The 15,525-nt window shown below is 40.5% G+C and overlaps 1 protein-coding gene across 1 annotated transcript in view; it reads left to right on the top strand.

Moving 5' to 3' along the window:
- The first annotated feature begins 204 nt into the window (after window positions 1-204).
- LOC128743177 (putative lysozyme-like protein) overlaps window positions 205-15,525 on the top strand; it is a 30,722-nt gene continuing 15,401 nt past the window's right edge. Inside the window, exons 1-2 of the mRNA XM_053839706.1 lie at window positions 205-1,401; window positions 10,364-11,049. Of these exons, the coding sequence (XP_053695681.1) occupies window positions 10,950-11,049 (100 nt within the window). The 5' untranslated portion in view covers window positions 205-1,401; window positions 10,364-10,949. The remainder of the gene's footprint in view (window positions 1,402-10,363; window positions 11,050-15,525) is intronic.

Below are 15,525 nucleotides of genomic sequence, written 5' to 3'. Positions count from 1 at the left end.
GGGCTGCGTCGATATGTTTGACAGTCTGAAATTAAGGGGGGCTTCCTGTTTAAGGGATAACTTGCAGTTCATGGAAACGCAAACAAGCAGTGAACTCACGCCACACTGTGAGTGAGCGCATTACCACCTACACATCTATTATTGTACTTTTAGTGGATTAGTGGACGACGAAGTCAGTAAGCTAACGATCGATGAGCATAGCGGTCACAACAGTTAGCTTTTATTGTGAAACGTTTGTTCTGTTCCCGTGTGCTCGTATTTGTGTGGATAAAACCGTGTTATATTTATACTACGTGAAAGGACTCGATCGATTACTACTTTACCTATAAATACTAAACAAACAGCCAGCGGAGTTTGCTACCGTTCCAGCTGCTGCTGTTACTCAAAACAGTCTATAATAGTGGTCGACGCACGACGGAAAGCGAGAGCTGGGACCGACGGTGTTTGTGTGCTTTAGCTGTGTTGTACTTATTTGTGAAACTCGCGACCTGCTTCGATTCGATATAATGGCCGTCATCATGTGATAATGATTAGTGCCGCTGATACGAACAGCATTACTGCCGTGTAAATGTACGTACGCCCACGACGGCCATTCTTTGCAGCCAGCCAGAAGGGCTCAATCTAGCAGCGTCGTAAAAATCGATTCCCGCAGCAGCAGCAACTGTTGTTGGTGTTGTTGCTAAATTACAAAGTGCGTGAGCAACCAACACAGCGACGAAATCAGTGCACTGCATACTGTTGTTCTGTTCTGTTCGATAATTAGTTTCTAAAACGTGCCACCCTCGCGCATCCTAGAAGCAACGTCACCCGTGAAGGCCGAAACTGGGCCATCACAACGTATTCCACGGGGGGGTAGGAAGCAGGAAGACAAGAGCAATCCCCTAAAAATTTATAAATATGCACTACCTGCGGCTGTGTGCTTAGTGCTATGATTGACTGCAAAGTTTGACCCATTCTATGTCGAAGGGAAGAAGAGCACCAAAGTAGGCGCTGGCACAATCATTCCGTGATAAGTGAATCTAATGTTAATGTTGAGTTGAGTGTCCCCACCTCCCGTAACCACCACCCAAAATACTAAATGCAATCGCGTCGGAAACCTTTAACTACGACGATTACCTAACCGAAAACACAGACACCAGCGCATAGCGCTGCTGCTGCTGCTTCTACTAGCACACGCACACACAGACACGGTGTTAGTGACGTCGGTTTGGTAAACATTGCGGTACTCACGCGGTCGGTTCGTCTGCCTGCAACCAATCTGTCATCAATCAATCCCGTGCTCCCGTGTCACTCTGTGGCCGCAAGACCAAGGGTGGATTCTGGGGATCCTGATGAATCGGTGGTGAATAATTGCATAATCAAGAATTGGATCGTACACGCACACTGCTGCCGGGTCCGGGGGTAAGTACTTTAGAATAAACAACACTGTCGTACGAAATTTTTGGAATCGGAATGAATGAAACTGTTCAATGAATTGGCGTACCGTCATTCCCCGCTAATGCGACTATTTTTTAATCTGCATCACGCTAGTTTGAATGAGTTTTATATTAGAAATAAATAACTGATTGCTGAGCTGACTGGACAAAATTGAATAAAATTTGTTCCCCTTTGAGAAAATGTTGAAAAATTTATTTTAATTGTGCATATAATTTGATTTGAAAACGTTTTTACAAGAAACGATGAATGCAGTGTGACAAATATGCGTTCATTTATTCAGCGGAATAACTATTTTTTAATGTTTTTTGACGTAAGACTGCGTCCTCAGGAAAGTATCCAAAGTAAGGGGTAATATTAAAAAATCTCTCAAGTAATTCGAAAGGTATTTATATTAGTCCGTCAGAAATCTATCTACGAATTGGACGAAACAGCTAAAATATTTTATTTTTTTAATATCTACTATTGATAAATGCATAAACGTCAGGCATTGTCATAGCTTTTCATTCACGTGTAGTGTAAGCAAATGTAAGCATCCCAGGTTTGGGATGATAACCATATGCCCTTGCCTCCGAACTATCAAACAACGGTTGTATAACATTTCGCCGAAGACCATATCGCGGAAAACATTTTCGCGGAAAGTACCAATACGCCGAAAACCCTTTCGCAGAAAGGACTATTCCACGGCAAACCGACACATCTTCGACAATACTACGCACCCCGTTCACCTTCCAGACGACCGAGACGCTAGCGATGGGAACATTTATTGTGATGGTACAAGTCATGCTTTCTGCAATCCAGTGCAGGCGCCGCACAGTGGTCCCATTGGTATCAGAACACGCGTTTTTTTAATTGCGCCTAAATGGTTGATTATACTGGTTAAGTACGTTCAGAGAAATTTCTCAGCGTTAAAAGCCCTTTCATATGGCATGAACGATTATTTGATTAATCCCCCTAAAAGTTAGATAAAAAATTTATTTTTTGAACAGTAAGAGATACAGCAAAACAATGTTCTACAAATTTTTTGAAAAGATTATTATAAAGAACTTTGCCAAAGAAAGTAACCTTCTAGCTATTATAGTTTTAGAGATAAACAACAATTTTTATGGAGACTTTACGAAAATCAATTTTTTGACCACAGTTCTTTCTACAGTATTTATACGCATTAGACATGTTCGGCAAAGATTTTCTAACAGTCAAATTACATACTTTTGTAGAATATAGTAACTTGCTATCGTCAATATTTACGGAGAAAATTAAAGTTTTCGTTTAAAAATTAACCAATTTTCAACAGCAATAACTCCCAAACATGCAAATATATTCAAACCATTTATTACCCATGTAAAAGTACAAGAAAAATACTACAAAATGCAAAACAAATTAGCTTGACCCTGGCTATCCCTCTACCAAAACACTCGCATTGAAAATTGTTACTCGGGTGAATTTAAGATGGCGTAGTGTAAAAACCGTGTTATCCCGATCAAGTACAGTCTGCAAAATAAATCATGAAAATGTGTAATCCAAGCAGCATGGATTATTAAGATTTTCAAAATTCGTTTTCGGATGAAATTTAATTACTGCAGTTCGAGGTGTACAAATTTCGAAGTGTATTTCAAGATACTTCATCGCTGTTACTGTGATTATCAGACCTCGTCAAGTATTATCAGCTCGAAAGCTGCATCACTAAACACGTTTTCTGATGAAGAACTGAAGACAGTAACTTTTTTCGTAAACTACGGTTGCGATGGAAGATGGGACCGCAGATCTTAGCGAGTATTAGCAAACATTCATTGATGATGTTGGCACGAAGTCCAACTCGAGCCTTTGTGTCACATCAATTGTTGCCATGAAAGCAGTAACAAATGGAAAGAATATATTCCTAAATCCACATCCATCTTCGATCAGATATGTTTCTTTGAATTAGCCTAATTAGATCGTCTTCGACCAGGTATTGCCGGTCGTTGTATCTCCAGTTTGCAAAGGAAACGGCTGCACTAACGCTGCAAGAAAAAATTAACATAGACCAGCAAATCGCAAAAATTCATCCTACATCCATTGAATGTGAAAGTAGAACGGTAGTGGCTACGAGCTGATGATGACAATGGTGGACAAGGACATACAACAGTTCCGAACTCATCACACAAGGAAGATCTCCAGAATAGCTACAGATACGGATCTTCTGCCGTCTGTTAGAATCTTCTGATCCGGTAATTTCTAGCATGAGGGAACTACCAAATAACAAAAACGCCATGTCCTCTGAAGATGTACCTACTGCAACTGTTGGTCATTACATATGATATGCATAATAAAAGCGATAGTGAGGATGAAGAATCTTCAAATACATTTCGAAATTCGTACACCTCGAACTGCAGTAATCAAATTTCATCCGAAAACGAATTTTGAAAATCTTTTTCTCTACAAATAACCCATGCTGCTTGGATTACACATTTTCATTATTTATTTTGCACACTTACTTGATCGGGATAACACGGTTTTTACACTACGCCATATTAAATTCACCCAAGTAACAATTTTCAATGCGAGTGTTTTGGTAGAGGGATAGCCAGGGTCAAGCTAATTTGTTTTGCATTTTGTAGTATTTTTCTTGTACTTTTACATGGGTAATAAATGGTTTGAATATATTTGCATGTTTGGGAGTTATTGCTGTTGAAAATTGGTTAATTTTTAAACGAAAACTTTAATTTTCTCCGTAAATATTGACGATAGCAAGTTACTATATTCTACAAAAGTATGTAATTTGACTGTTAGAAAATCTTTGCCGAACATGTCTAATGCGTATAAATACTGTAGAAAGAACTGTGGTCAAAAAATTGATTTTCGTAAAGTCTCCATAAAAATTGTTGTTTATTTCTAAAACTATAATAGCTAGAAGGTTACTTTCTTTGGCAAAGTTCTTTATAATAATTTTTTCAAAAATTTTGTAGAACATTGTTTTGCTGTATCTCTTACTGTTCAAAAAATAAATTTTTTATCTAACTTTTAGGGGGATTAATCAAATAATCGTTCATGCCATATGAAAGGGCTTTTAACGCTGAGAAATTTCTCTGAACGTACTTAACCAGTATAATCAACCATTTAGGCGCAATTAAAAAAACGCGTGTTCTGATACCAATGGGACCACTGTGCGCCGTTGCTATTCTATTATCAAAACACGCGCGGTGTTCGTAGTAAAGTTGCAGAGCTCTCCCTGGCAGTTTCTGAGTCTCCATATGACTGCATTATTTTGCCCGAAATGTGGCTGGATGATCGTATTTGTTCAGCTCACCTGTTTAGTTCTGTATACACTAAATATTTGTATAACGCGGTGGGTGGTGCTGTACGCCCATCGCGATATCTCAGCTGTCTATTAACCAATAAAGTTGATTTTTGGAACATTGTTAGCATGTGGTTTAAATTTTGACCTAGTCAACTACCAAAAGTCAAATTTATTGGTTAATGGACAACTGAGATATCGCGTTGGGCGATATCCACCCACCGCGTTATACAAATCTTTACTGTATACTGTATTTCGCACCGATCGTTGTCCGGCAAATAGCAACAAAGCTAGTGGCGGAGGAGTGCTTATTGCAGTGCGGCGATCATTGCGATCGACTATGCTAGTTTCGGCAATGGATGATTCCCTCGAGCAGCTGTGGATAACAATAGACACTGGGGATGCTAAAATCGTCGTTAGCGCTATTTACATTCCACCGAATTAACGTAATGAATATGAAGTGATTCAGCACTAAATTTCGTCATTTTCGATTGACGATTTAATGAAATCTAATGATGATTTACTCTTATTCGGTGATTCTAATCGCTCTGGTTTTTTTTTGTCGGAAGATTTGACCACTGCGACCACTCGCTCCGGTTTAAGCTGGTTATTGCGTCTGCGTGGCAATCATCTTTATGTTGATGCACTGGATTCCACAATTAATGCTTGCAGTTCCTGTTTATTAGGTGGTGTTACTCTGCACGATTTGTATCAAATCAATGCAATCCATAATCAGAACGGTAGACTTCTGGTTCTCATTTTCGTGAATAAGCATGCCTTACTTGCTTGTGACGTTTCTGCTGCTTCCGACTTTTTAGAAATGTTAATCATGCGTTCGTTGAAGAATTTGACCCAAACAAGTTTGATTTCCGACGTGGCGATTACGATAACATGAATGTAGATTTTTGCTCAATTGATTGGACGCCGTTAAATAATTGCACGAATGTAGATGAAGCCGTGAGCATATTTACTACGAAGATTCATAATCTGATCGAGCGCCATGTTCCTCTAGTTCATCCTTGCCGTAAACCAGCTTGAGGAAATAATGAACTCTAGTCTAAACCGTAAACGAAAAAAAACTCCCTTCAACCGGATACGTTTTACCACGGCTACTATTTTACCTGACTCACTGCGAATATACGTGTTATTGAAATAAAACGTAACCATACGTTTTATTCGTTTATAACGTACATGCAGCTAATATCGATAACAAACAATTTTTTTATAAGTTATGCTTTTGTTATTGCATTTAACTTGTAAAAAGTTGCATAAATAACAATTCAGTTTCACAATACAATTATTGCGTACAACTGGCACATGAAATATAATGTTTAAGTACGTTATTTTTAGTGATCAAAATTAACGATATTTTCGATACAAGGGCGATATTTTTCGAAACCTTTCGAACCAACACGATCCCGCGAATACAACGCATTTTCGCAGTGAGTCAGGTAACACAGTAGTGGGAAGTACAAAACACTTAACAAGGAAAGCGAAATCTTCGCTTCTTTTCTCATCGATCTATTTAATCAATGTTTTAAAATCACCGATTGCTGTAATATTCAATCTCTCTCTCTCTCTGCAAAGCCAGCTATTTCCTAGTCATTGGAAGTCGTCTTTCATATCAAGAAAGTTCAAGAAAGATGATAAGCGTAACGTGGAAAACTATCGAGGAATCCAGCTTTTTACGAGCCATAATGGCGAACGTGTTCGTAATATTTGAACAGCTTTATGACTACTACATCTGCGGCCAGCTCCTGTTTCGTAATACATAATGTTGTAACTGATCTCGGCGTCGTGCTAGATGATCTCTAGTGCGATCAATACTTGAAACAAGCTGCGTTGTATGGGATCCGCAATTTCAGTTTTGGTATAGGCGGATCCAAAAACGCTTCGTCCAGAGTGAATATCGCACGTTACCGTGGAGAAATCCGGGTAACCTTCTACTTTATTAGGACCTTTGCTTGTTGATCGGTGTCGCTTCGCTGGAACAACGACGGAAAGACATCACAGCCTCGATGGCACATAAAATTCTAGCTGGAGTGTATGACTGTCCAAATATACTTTCTTTGCTTCAGATGCATTTCCCTTCCCGACATCAACGACATCAAGAGCTTCTACGAGTAGGAACACGGCGCACCAATTATGGTCTGTTTGGACCAGTCCGGCCTATGGCTGTTACTTACGATAGTCGACATGATTTTAATTTTTGATTTTTAAATAAAAGATTCTGGGTTTTTATGTCGCTTTGAGGATGGATAGTTCATTCTACTCAAAGGCTGTTTTCACGTCATTCCAACAGCCCTCAAGAGGAACTTCATCCAGTTCATCCGCTTCCAGCAGCGCGGTTTCGAGAGATAACGCGTAGCTTTCGGCGACATCCGGTTGGATCAGTCGCGCTAGATTATACCGTGACGGGCGCCGGTTTCGTATGTTGTGCACAACAGATAGTTTTTGACGTATCGTTACCATTCACCAGGTAGTGATCCGAATTAAAGTTAGCGCCCGGATTGGTTCTTACGTTGAAAATATCTGAAAAGTTCCGACCATCTATCAGAACAGAACGTGATCGATTTGTAAACGTTTTCGTTCGTTTGCGGGCTAAACCGTCCAATCACCGGTCCTCCTCCTGACTAACCTGAACGTTACAGTCCCCGATGATGATTTTGACAGCATGCTTTAGGCAGCTGAGCGTCGTTTCGTGTGGAAATTAAGCATCGTTTCGACAGCGGTTGTTACTAAAGGACATTTGGAATCCAGTTGGGTACACTTAACAATGACGCGCTTACAAACCGGGACTTATATCCAACTTTCTACGAGCGATAATGACGGCTATTGAGCACAAGTGGGCACAATCTTTTGACATTCATTGCAGGAGCGTCGAGTTTGCCCTGACGAAGTTACTAGGGAAACATCCATGATTGTTGTTCGTGTGTAAAAATGTAAACATTGTTTTGTTTTGCAACGTAGCTGAACGAATTCAAACTTTTGTAGTGGTTTGCGGCCATAATTTCCTGAAAGCACCCGCTCAGGATACTTTTTACAATCGTGCGAATGGAACATTCGAGTGCACTCAGAGGCAAATATTAACTTTATGTTGGTCGTGCTGTTGCCAAGTTTGCTCTCGAACAACGTCTCAACTTTATAAGAAACTTTCCGTTGCATATTTGGACATTCTCCTTGAAATGTCCGAAAACTGCGAAGCCACAACCCATAAAACTTCTTATCCGTTCAATTATGTTTCTCTTCAGCTGATCTGCAAAATTAAACAATGTTTAAATTTTTACACTCGAGCAACAAACAATCATGGGTGTTTCCATAGCAACTCCGTCAGGGCGAGCAATGAATGTCAAAAGATCTGGCCCACTTGTGCTCAATAACCGCCATTATCGCTGGTGGAAAGCTGGATTGAAGTATTATAAACCAGGTATGTTGTGAACTCGAGTTGTGAAATTGGTAACCTAGGAACAATGCGTGCATAATTGCTATTGTATAATTATTGAATATCAAAAGATTGATAGCTTTTGTACAGCTTTCCGATAAAGTAGTCAAAGTTTCTAAGTATGTTTTATAATCGAAGGATCAAAAAGTTACTTGCGCACTTATGGAGGTAATGGATCATTGAGGCTGTGAACCATTTCGCGAAATTTTTAACTTTTTGGTTAAAATTTGACAGATCGATGGTTTTTTCGAAAAGAACCCTGCTCGGGAGCATGGTTAGTTTTGACAGTTCGATGGTTCGCTTCAGAGAGCCAATGAGATATGCCACAGGTGAGAAAAGAGCTTCGATGTGTTCCACTGATTTCTCCTTGATTTTTTTACCAATATATGGATGTTTAACATATAACAAATTTATTTATTCCACCCGAAATGAAATGTCATAAATTTTATCTATCAAATAGCAGCAAATGAACATCAAAAATTCATCCAATTCCAACCTGAACTGAATAAATAAGTTCGCTGTTATAGAAACACATCTTCATCTTCACCTTATATATGCTCTCATTGAGTAAAACAACTATCAATCTGTCAAATATGAAATGGTTCGCATTCTGAACTGATTTTAACCACTCGAGGAGAAATAACCATCAAACTTTCAAATTTAAACTAAAAAGTTAAAAATTTCACGAAATGGTTCACAGCCTGAAAATGCTGAAAAATCTTACAGATGGCTCCGCAGGATAGACATGTTCTGTCAAACACACTCGACGAACGTCTGTGAACGACTGTCAAACTGCACTAAAAAATTGACACGTCGCTTCCACGTGAAAAATCATGTAAACTTCTGTACAGCAACTTACATGAACTTCATGTACTAGTTAATAGGAAAGTTGATAAAATTTACCGGGTTCGCACGTAAACTGCTTAATATAAGTGCGAGATACCAATAATTCACGTGACTGTTACATGAAAAGTGTGATGGATGAGAATTACCTATGTTTTCACGTAAGCTTGACGTGCCGATTTTTTGAGTGTATTTCAATCTTATCCACCCAAATCCAGCCGATTCAGATTACCCGTTATCAACCGTCAACAACAACGGATCGGCAAGAAATTATGACATGAAATCTGTATCAGCCTTTAAGTTCACTCTAAGGTAAACATTGCGGTTTTAGTGTCCATCTACTGTGTTACCTGACTCATAACGAATATAACTAACTCACAAACTTTGTGGTTTTTCGTTTAATTGATCATAAATTCGAATAGAGCATACAAATATCAACTATATAACATAACAAATTACATGTTTACTCTAAAAATAAAAGCATGACAGATTTTAGAATTTCGGAAATAGGGGTTCGTCATGAGTCAGGTAACACAGTAGCGGTAAGCATGAGCAAAAGCTACCTACAATGATCCATTACAGCTTATTTAGATCAATCGCGGGCAACGACCGTCAAATTATGCTATGCTATGCTAGGGTTGTCAGCTGTTCAAATTGAAAACTAACCCCGGTAGTTTGCATCTGAGAGAGAGAGAGGAGCCACATGGGATTGTTTTTGTGCATTGAACTGTTGGATGAAATCATCAGGTAAGAACTGTCACTGTGAAGGGGAAGGGGAAAAATTTAATTGTAATTAAATTTCAAATCCCTCGCAAACCTGAGCATGCTGACTCTCTTCCGCTTTTTGCGGCGATACTAATGCATTTAAACACATCAGTTTTGCATGAATCGGTTGCCGAAGTCACTAGTTAGCTAAATGCTTTGAAAATTTTGTTTTCTATGCGTTTATGTAGCCGTAAAAAGCGGAAAAGAGGAGACGCGAAGAGAATCTCTCATTGTCACATAGGTCTATTTGAAAAATTATAATAGTGGAATTTGAATTTTCTGCATCAAATATAAGATGAAGAAAATGAATATAATCGATCTGTCAGTGAGCTAGCTCCTCTCTCAGGTTTGCATGAGGACTCGTTCACATTAGCGGGGATCGACGGTATACATGCGAACCCGTCGTCTAAAAAGTTTAACCCATAATCCAGGTGCTAAAAATAAACTAAATTCTTAATCAAAACACAAAAATAGAATAGATCCGTAATATTTCATAAATATGTTTAATCATACATTGTAATCATTTACATTCGAATTCATTGATTTATAATAATAATGAAATAAAATTTGTTTTAATTCAAAACTTATTCTTTTCCGTGTTTCAGCGCTACCGAACGTCACTATAGCAACACACACTCAAACAACCACTCACCGGGATTGCCCTCGGCTAGAGTGTAAATAAAAATAAATATCAGTTCCGCGCCCGAAACCGACCGACGCAGCCACGGGTTTACGTGTAGAGTTTACACGTATTCTAAATCGGAAATCACGAGAACGAACGGGACTCTCGCGTGCAATATACCGACGATACCAACCAACCAACACGGCGACGGCGGTCGCTTCGCTGGCTCGTGCGTGCATGTGGTCGTTGCTGCTGCTGCGGCGCAGTCATCCATCTTCGATTTCGTCACCCACACATACAGGCGCGGATGCGCGAGATTCGCTGCTGCATCGCGCTCTCGGCACGGTTGTGGCAACAGCAGGGCACTAGTATTGTGCAGTAGGCCTAGGCGGAGAGCTGCGTGTTTTTGGCCATTGGCAGCCAAGTGTCCAGTGGCTCTGTGTGGCATAGCGATAGCAAAACGATAGCTCTGAACCAGGGCGGAGTAAGCAAGCGAGCACTACATCGTCGAGTGCGCTCGGAGCCGAACGAGCGAAAGAGACAGCAACTGCAAGGAGAGAAGTTGGAATATGGCTGTGTTTTTAATTAACATATGCAAGTTCAATGGTTGTGGCATTACGTTTCCCAGCTTGGGTGATCTGATACAGCACATCGAGGATACACACATTGGTGAGTACAGTTACCGCGCGGTTGAGTTTCGATATGTTTTGGAATGTCGGATGCAGTAGCCCCCAAGCGGGACCCGTTTTGGGGCCTTTTAGGGGTGCCCCGAACTCCAATTAGTGTTGGCCATTTATTAACAAATATAGTGACGACGACGACGACGTCGATGATAGGGTGGGTTGGTGTGCGTAATTTACGCTCTTCGCCCGGCTTGCTGGGTAGCTAGCCGGGACGCGAACCACAGGCAGTCATATGACAGAAGCGTGCGCACACGCTTGCTCTGTTTGTGTTGAATGGGAAGAATGCTTTGTTTTTTTTTTGTGCTGGCATAGTACGGAGCGGGACGGGTGGATTGTGTGTACGCGAGCTCGTACGCTGAAGCGAGAGCGCAAGGCGTGTGTGTGTGTTGATTTCGTTCTTTCCGTACGCCTAGGTGTACCACGGCATTGAGAACGTCCGTAAAGGTGTAAACACAGCGGCAAGTGGAATTTCTTGTACGGTCGAAGCGAGATAGCGGTTGATTCCGCCGCGGTGCATGATCTCATTCATTGCATACCGCGCTAACCGCGGCACGGCAAACGGCAACGTTGCCGAGATTGTTTTGCGATTCAACTAAATATGGCACCGTAGCGTCGAAGCTACGAAGAAGCATATCGTACGATTTAGCGGTGCAATTATAATCGTAAAATAAATTCTCAGAGGATTTAATTAAAATTTGGTTTTGTTTGATAATACGAGTTGGCAAGCATCGCTGCTTGCACGATTGCAGCGACAACGATGTAAATAGAGAGCAGTGGCGAGGCGAGTATGACTAATCGTAAGAATGGCCCATTGACAGATAGTGGAGAGTTTGGTTGATTGCAAGTGAGTGCCGACCGTAGAGTTCGCCTGAGAATCGATATGCTTCTTCTATGTATGGGTGTCGAAAAGCGAGTAGCTGATGCTCTATGTGTGACGTACAAACCAGATGGGTGGGTGGTGGGTGGTTGTACATGGAAAGTTTGGGAGGAAGCAGAGTACGCATAAGAGAGTACGATGAACGGAGTTCAACAGTAGAGCTGGAGATAACCGATGCAGATACGATACTTGCTATTTCTGGCCGCTTCTCATATGGTTTATTGTTGATTTCTTACTTTTAAGGGTTTGGTTCTACTTATGAATACAGGCTTCCTCATTGCAGAGATTCAACCGGTATATATTTACATTTATTCTAGTGTTTTTACTGATGCTGGCATATCAATTATAATATGTTGTATTTAACAAATTTAAAAAAATAATTTTAGTTCAAATAACGAGAATTATACTTAAGAAACTTGACCGGAAATTTGAATTTTTGCCTGATTTTTTTGGGGATCATTTCTCGCGTAATCAACCCTTTTACATGGATTGAGCAACCTTCTGAAAAATAATGCCAGATTTCTGATATCTGACCAGAAAGGCTAGTTTTATATCAAGCACGTGTGGATCAAAGTAGTCTGATGATACTGCCTCTGACTGTAATCACCATAGCAAAGTGAAAAGTTTTTCATTAAAGATTTAGGTTCCTTTAAATAAGAACAAATTATATTTTCCTCTTCAGTTTATATTAGTTTCGAAGGAAACAATTTGGCGACAAGTTTTTACTTGAAAAGATCTTCGTTAAGATGAACCAAGCTAGGAATTTCGTAGTTTGATTTTGTTTTGTTTAGAGCTCCAGGTTGGACTGCTTGGGAAATCGTTCGCAGACTGAGTACCTTTGGCGGATTGCGAAGCATTGGATACTGAGCAGCAAGGGTTAACGGCGAAGATTGAACGGGATCCCAGCAGGTTTCCGGACTTTCGGGTTGCCAGCGGCAGAGTTTAGAAATTCGTGAAGGTGGACGGAAGAGTTCAAGACCCCAGATTCCAATGGAAACTTTATCCTGCAAAATCGGAGCGGAGAAAACGATTAACGCGGCGAAAGAGCGTTATTACTAGCCGTTCATGAGTAGCGAGATGAAGCGAATCTGCCAGAGTTGCCTAACTTGCCAAATGAGCAAAGCGACGAACCAAAACTGTGCTCCGCCCATGGCCGAACAGAAGAAGATTGCCCAGTACCCGTGGCAATTCCTTGCGATGGACTATGTCGGTCCAATCCCAGCGTCAAAGCACGGAATACATGCCTGTTAGTGGTGACCGATTTGTTTTCCAAGTTCGTGATCGTTCAGCCCTTTCGACAAGCAACTGCTGAATCCCTGGTTAACTTTGTCGAAAATTCTCCGTTCTTGCTTTTCGGAGTGCCTAAAGTGATTCTATCTGACAATGGATCCCAGTTTACCTCGGCATTGTTCAACAATCTGTTAACCCGGTACCACGTTATACATTGGAGGACACCAAATTACCATCCGCAGGTGAACGATACGGAGAGGGTTGACAGGGTGATAACGACTGCAATTCGAGCCTGCATTAAGAACGACCATAGGGAATGGTCCAACAATCTCCAGCAAATCGCTAACGCTCAGCGAAACTCGGTCCACAATGCCACTCACCACACATCATATTTCGTCTTGTTCGGCAGGAACATGGTGTCCGACGGACGAGAATATCGTCAACTGCGAGAAGTCCCACCCGCCAATAAGAACCAAATCGATAACGAAGAAAGAGAGAAAATGCTATAGGATGTTCGGAAAAATTTAAAAGTTGCCTATGAAAAGCATTCGTCCTACTAGAACTTGCGTTCCAATGCCAACTTTCCGACCTACTCGGAGAACAAGTCTTAAAAAAGAATATGGAGCACTCGGACAATGGGAAAGGGTTCTGTGCTAAACTGGCACCAAAGTATCTTCCAGCCGTAGTAAGGAGGATTGTAGGGGCGCATTGTTACGACCTTGATGATCTGAAGGGTCAGAGGCTAGGAGTTTACAATTGTAAATTTCTGAAGAAGCTCTCTCGACCTTAGCCTGATATCTTGTTTTTACAGCTATGAAGCTCTACGGAGTGACAAGATTGAATTTAAAATACAGTGAGGGACCAAAATTTTCAAAGCTGTGAACCTCTACGGAGAGACAACTACAAAACTATTCTTATGGTCATTGAGTAGATTGTGGGGAAATTGCATAATTAAGAGTGGGAAGGTGAAAGAATCGGGCCTGAAGAACTGGGAACGAAGATTAGAAGGACCCGGGGTGATGACCTGCTAAAAGTAGTAGAATATGAATGTTAAGCGAGCCCCAGCAATGACTTCGCGATAGGTATAGTAGTGGCTTAGTCCTTTTAATTCTGGCATTCCAGACACCCAAGATTGTGCAATTTTGCAACAATTTGTTTCAATCCTTCACCTCACGTGGTGATGATAAAAAAAATTTAAAGGTATGTCTCGCTCACTTCGTTGAGTCGGAACAATTGCACCATGACGCGAAAGCTCTGGTGGCAATAAAATACTCATCTCCATTACTAAGGTTCTGCAGGCCACTGCGGCCCCCACAAAACCTGCCATCTACTGGGGGCCCTCGATGCTAAGACGCTCGAGAGACCTTTGGTAATGGAGAAAAGGAACAGACCTCTATCAAGGTTAAAAACGGAAGAAATTTCTGTAAACCACAGACGACAATCCCTGGGTGCGTGCTAGCAACGAACGAACATGGTCAAAAATTTCTGGCGAAACTTGTCGCCATAGGAATTTCGGAAAACTGGACTGGGGAAACCATAACGAAGTGGACAAACTTCCCTTTTCGGTAAAAGTAATGTTAGTTTGGTACAACTACATCGAGTCTTAAAGAACTAAGTTAGTACCTACTACTACTGGTGTATTTTTGCCTGCGAAACTTATTTCTAATTAGGTTTAGTATGGCTCATTTAAAATTTGTATATTTTGTAAATAGTTGCATGGGATTTAATTATTTAATTACTTGTATCTATTTATTTTCTTTAGTTAATCTATTATGGTTTGTTAATTTATTTTGCATGTTGTGTATTATTTATAGTTTTCGAATTAATACATAATTTTGCTAAAAGCTAATTTTAGTTCTTAAGTCTAATCACTTGGAGCTAGGGTTAGTTAACTTAGTTTGTTTGAATATTATAGTTGGGTGATTTATGGGTTTAAAATTTATAGCTCGCTGTTTCGTCGTAGTTGAATGCGCTTCTACAGTCCTCCTTTAATGTCCGTAGTCCGGTTGCTCTGAAACAAATTGGAGAAAAAGGCAGTATTCTGTTTCTCAGTGGCCAATTATTTGGTAAAGAGTTACTGCTGGGGAAGTCAATGTGGGAGGTTGCGTTTTGCTAATAGAAGAAATTTGTTCAGAAGTATTCTGAGGTTTTCTTCGAAAGCAAAGCTGATGGTATATTATTTTGGGATACTTTTCCAACATAGAGTAAGGAGGGGTAAAAGTGCGATGAGGATAAAAGTGCGATTCAATGATTTATCAGTGCGGATAAAATATGCAAGGCTTGCTACTCCGCGACTATCTGTTTTCTTTTTTGTGACGTCAGTTATTCGTTCAAATAAATAAACGTAACAATAAA

This window comes from Sabethes cyaneus, chromosome 1 (genome assembly GCF_943734655.1).
Source record: "Sabethes cyaneus chromosome 1, idSabCyanKW18_F2, whole genome shotgun sequence".
In the NCBI taxonomy this organism is placed as follows: domain Eukaryota; kingdom Metazoa; phylum Arthropoda; class Insecta; order Diptera; family Culicidae; genus Sabethes; species Sabethes cyaneus.
Note: the sequence above shows the minus strand (reverse complement) of the source record. Positions and strands in the feature narration are given on the sequence as shown.